The sequence below is a fragment of the Cibotium barometz genome, chromosome 16 (genome assembly GCF_041138505.1).
Source record: "Cibotium barometz isolate CiBa-2024 chromosome 16, ASM4113850v1, whole genome shotgun sequence".
NCBI classification, from domain to species: Eukaryota; Viridiplantae; Streptophyta; class Polypodiopsida; order Cyatheales; family Cibotiaceae; genus Cibotium; species Cibotium barometz.
In genome coordinates this window covers 28,876,495-28,880,742 of record NC_141061.1, presented here as the reverse complement: position 1 = coordinate 28,880,742, position 4,248 = coordinate 28,876,495, and the positions used below count along the sequence as shown (strand labels likewise).

The 4,248-nt window shown below is 43.5% G+C and overlaps 1 protein-coding gene across 1 annotated transcript; it reads right to left on the bottom strand.

Annotated features, from left to right (window-relative positions):
* Positions 1-422: 422 nt before the first annotated feature.
* On the bottom strand, positions 423-2,203 carry LOC147630530 (uncharacterized). Its single transcript, XM_086810824.1, has 4 exons — positions 2,113-2,203; positions 1,832-1,961; positions 987-1,401; positions 423-848 (listed from the first exon to the last, which is right to left on the bottom strand). The coding sequence occupies exons 1-4, from the start codon at positions 2,201-2,203 to the stop codon at positions 639-641; spliced, it is 846 nt and encodes a 281-aa protein (XP_086666950.1). The 3' UTR covers positions 423-638.
* Positions 2,204-4,248: the final 2,045 nt, after the last annotated feature.

Genomic DNA, 4,248 nt, shown 5'->3' with positions numbered 1-4,248 from the left:
TACATTGCTCCATACATGGTTTCGAGGACGAAACCTTTGGATGGGGATGGTTTGTAATGAAGGGGGCTTGGCCAAAAGTATTAATAATGTTGGGCATGGGCCCCTGGCACTGGCTAGAGCCTTGGACAGGTTTGGACATGAGGGAAGCCATGGGCATGGAAGTGTGGGAGCCCAACATGAATAAAGTGTGAAAAGGTGGGCAAGTATATAAGTGAACTAATTGTAATTAGGAGAGCTAATCATTTTCACTAATCAAATCATACTTTCTTGGAGCTTCAAGCTTTCTATGGCTATGGTGGTACTCCCTTGAGTGCATGTGGTACTCCATTATGAGTGCATCTTTCTTTCTCTCTTTCTCCATCACTACACCAAGCCCATGTACATTTTGCACGATAGATGTCCTCCCTCACATACAAAAGGACTGGAAACAACCAATGCTCTTACCCTTTCTCCTTGAAATCTAGAAAATGTAAGTTCTAGTATTACAACACTTGAATCATATGCAACAAGGGTGTATTTACTTTGCATAATAAATGTGGCTATTATGCAAGAGTGTTTACATATTCATCACATATCATATCCTTGCACTTAGCTCAAATGTCTTGCACAATGCCAAAACGATGTCAAGAAGTGCAGTCTTAGACAGGCGTTTCATTCTCCATAAGGGGTTGGTCAATTGACTTAATCCCATGGTGCTTGGACGCTCCAAAATCATCAGGAGAGATGATCACCAACGAATGTGCTCTCCACACATGTAGTCCGTATAGGATACTAAAGAGAACTGTAACAGCTGTGAAGTAGCTTCCAAGAGCTATGTATTGACCAAAAATATCAAGCTTTGCAATCTCCTGCAGAGTTGTGAGAGTTAGAGAAGTGGAACTCTGGAATTTTTTCTTGTGATATGTGCAGGAAGTCAAGTCTTGTTATTAGCTTTGAGCTGAGCAGAGTGCATACAGAAAAAGACTTTAAAAGAAAGAGATACTTACAATAAGTGCTTGGATGACCGCTGCGGTTGCCAAGCCCAGCCCAGTGTTGAAGCTAAACATAAGCACGTACCGAGCATTCTCAAGTAGGCCTCCACATTGTGCATACACAAAACAAATCAGGAGCTTCTCCAGTCCTACCATGGCAACATAGATCAAGTACGCAACCCATAGTGTTCTAGTGTATGCAAAACCCACACAAAGTGCCCCAAAAGTTAGAGAGCCCAAGATGTAAACAAAACCTCCCATCTTTGCTGTGACTTTTGCCAAGTAAACAGAGCTCAATGCCACTATGACTGCCAAAGCTGTTGCTACTGAAAGAACTTGGCCATTGTACGCAGACACGGAGTCAATGGCTTCAAAAAGAGTTGTCCCATAGTTGAGTGACAATTCAAAACCAGCTAGCATAGCAGCCCACCTGGACATACAATGCAATAGCATCAGAATCTAGAATTGTGGAGTCAAGTCCACTGGGCCGATTCTCTATCAGTAAATACAAAAAAAGAATCTACAGAAGATACTTTGGGCACCTCTTGCATAGTCATCAGGCATAGGAAAAGTGCTTAATGTTTTCAGTGAGAATTGGGGGATTAATGAGGTGTTTTATGGAAGGTTTGTTCATGCCTTCAGAGAATTTGTGAGGTGTCTTACTCATTTGTTTGTTTAGCTGTCCATACACTACTGTAAGACCATTCTCAGCCAGCCATGATCAGCCTCAGCGTGTCATTACCTTGTACAGTGCCTTCAGAACATTTGTGAGGTGTCTTACTCATTTGTTTGTTTAGCTGTCCGTGCACTACCATAAGACCATTTCCAGCCAGCCATGATCAGCCTCAGATTGTCATTACCTTGTGAGGGCGTTGCGGCACACGCAATCATGCATTTTCAGACGAAGCCTTGTTTCTTCTCTATAAGTGCAGGAAAATGTCCATGAAAAGTTTGCACAGCCATAAGCTTCCCTCAGCCAGTAAAAAGAAGCTACAACAAATCGCTTTAAGTCCTTACGCCATGAGAAAAATCTCCCATCTATTTTTAATGCAAATGCCTTTGTATGGCAGCCTCTCTAGTTTTAAATGAGGTTTTTCAGCTTAGCTTTTTATACGGTGATATTTCAAAATGAAGTACCAACCGCAATACTCAGCATTGGGCTTAGTTTGTGAGACTATTGCGTGATCAGATGACAGATTTGGAGTGCCAGATGCACTGAGGGCTGAGGCCATGAGGACACTCAGATATTTCATAAATGCAGGCATTCTCTATCAATTGGTCTGTTTCCATTTGCTATCCTAGTGGTTTTTAACACAAGGTGGCCTTACAGAGGAGACATGACATTATTGATCATGAGAGGGCTTTGCAGAGGGAGCATGAAAAGCATCCTGATGCTCTTTAGATTGCAGATACTAATTGCATTGTCAGGACGGAGTTGAAGCATGCCATGGAACACAAGGCAGAGTATTGATATCATGCTTAGCAAAACACTTCTTCACCACTCATGGTCCATCTCTTAGCAAAGAAAGTGTTCGACAGTTGCAGGATGATCATGGTACTATATTCACTTGGAACCTAATATGGTGAGACAGATCGCATCCAAACTTTTTTGTCAGCTACTCTTTTTTGAGCCTCATTCTCCTCTGAGAGATAGCACACAGCAGAAGATGTCAGCCACCATACCACAACTAATCACGGAAGAGATGAGGATATCCCGTGATACTTCGTTTTCGGTGGCTGATGAGGTGACATAGACACTCTTTGCACTACCCTGCGGGTAAGTGTCCAGGAGAAGATGGTTTAATGCCCTCCTTTTTCTTGGCTTTTCGGGATGATTTTGGAGAACAATTCACTATGGCCTTCCAGAATATGTGGAACACATGAATATGCACTCTTCCTTCACGGAGGTGTTATTCATCTCGTCTCAAAAGGAAGTGACAAGACAAACATAAGCCAATGGTGACTGATGATTACACTGCTTGGGACTGCTTATAAAATCTTGGAAAAAGCAAGATTTTACTTGAATTGATTGATTAACCAAGTACTGCTTGTTCTCCTATTGGTGCTTCTCATGAGGATGCATTGGTCAGTTGCAGAGACTGATCCACAATTTTCTTTGGTCCAGTTCGGATGGCATAATAGATACCTGAGAGAGAGTTGCATGGGAGACTATCAATCCTCCCAGAGGGCTGAATATTATAGATCCAGATATCAAGTGTAGCCTTGCTTTTCAAGCTAGTGTGGTCAGAAGCTTTCTTCTAGGCACTCAACCATGGAAGAACTTCTTTCCCTCTCAGACCTTCAGCTGTACGCCTCGTAGGGGTGGCGACTGCATACGTTTCATCTTCACAGAGGTAGATTGTGGAGCACCTTCCTCTCCCCTCATGTCAGCTATTTCCAAATCTTGGAGCAGGATGAGACCCTTCTTGAGACAGAGGATCCCGATATCAGAGGATGAGGCAGACAAACAGCCCTTTGTGTGGAATGATCTCATTAGAGAGGGACTGTGGCCCTGTCCTTTGGGTGCCTCTGGTTAATATGCCATGGCCAAGCTCACCAATAGTCGGGCATTGGAAGACTCTTTGAAGTCTTCCCATGGATCAGAAAGATGCCTCCACCCACAAACGGATTGAGCAGATTGATGCAGCTATCCCCCATGAGTGGATCACTAAGTATCACCCTAGATGGCTGGGTGCTTTTTCCAGTACGGATGTACCACTGCAAGTACCAGCAATGCCAAACCAGGACCAAGAGGGAGACCACATATTCTATACTATCCTGGCTGGATGGAGATTGATGAGATGTGACACCCATGACTTCATCCCTAAAGTTTTTCTCTGGTGAATGTCTCATTAAACATCTCCCATTTATGTTACTTGGGGCGCTATTCCTTGGCTCACTCAATCTGGTCCCATGAAACATCTCCCACTGTTGGGCCACACCTGCATGCTACGATTGATACTACTTGGGAGCTCATTTCCAGTATCACAGCTTGGCAAATTTGGAGGGCCAAATGCACAGAGGCTATTGAGGGCACTCAGATATACGACACTCAGTGCACTTGTACTATATGGTGAGATATTATTCACTCTTATGGCCACGGGCTCATATACAAAGCACACTGTTTTCATGAGGGAGTGGGATCTTTTTCTCAACGATCCCCATAGGAGTCTCTTGGCACCGTTGTGCCCCATATTGGTTGAGATCACCCTACATTTTGGGATGAGGTTTTGTTTTGTTCTGGCTTCCAGCCGTGATTTTGTAAGGTCTATTAATA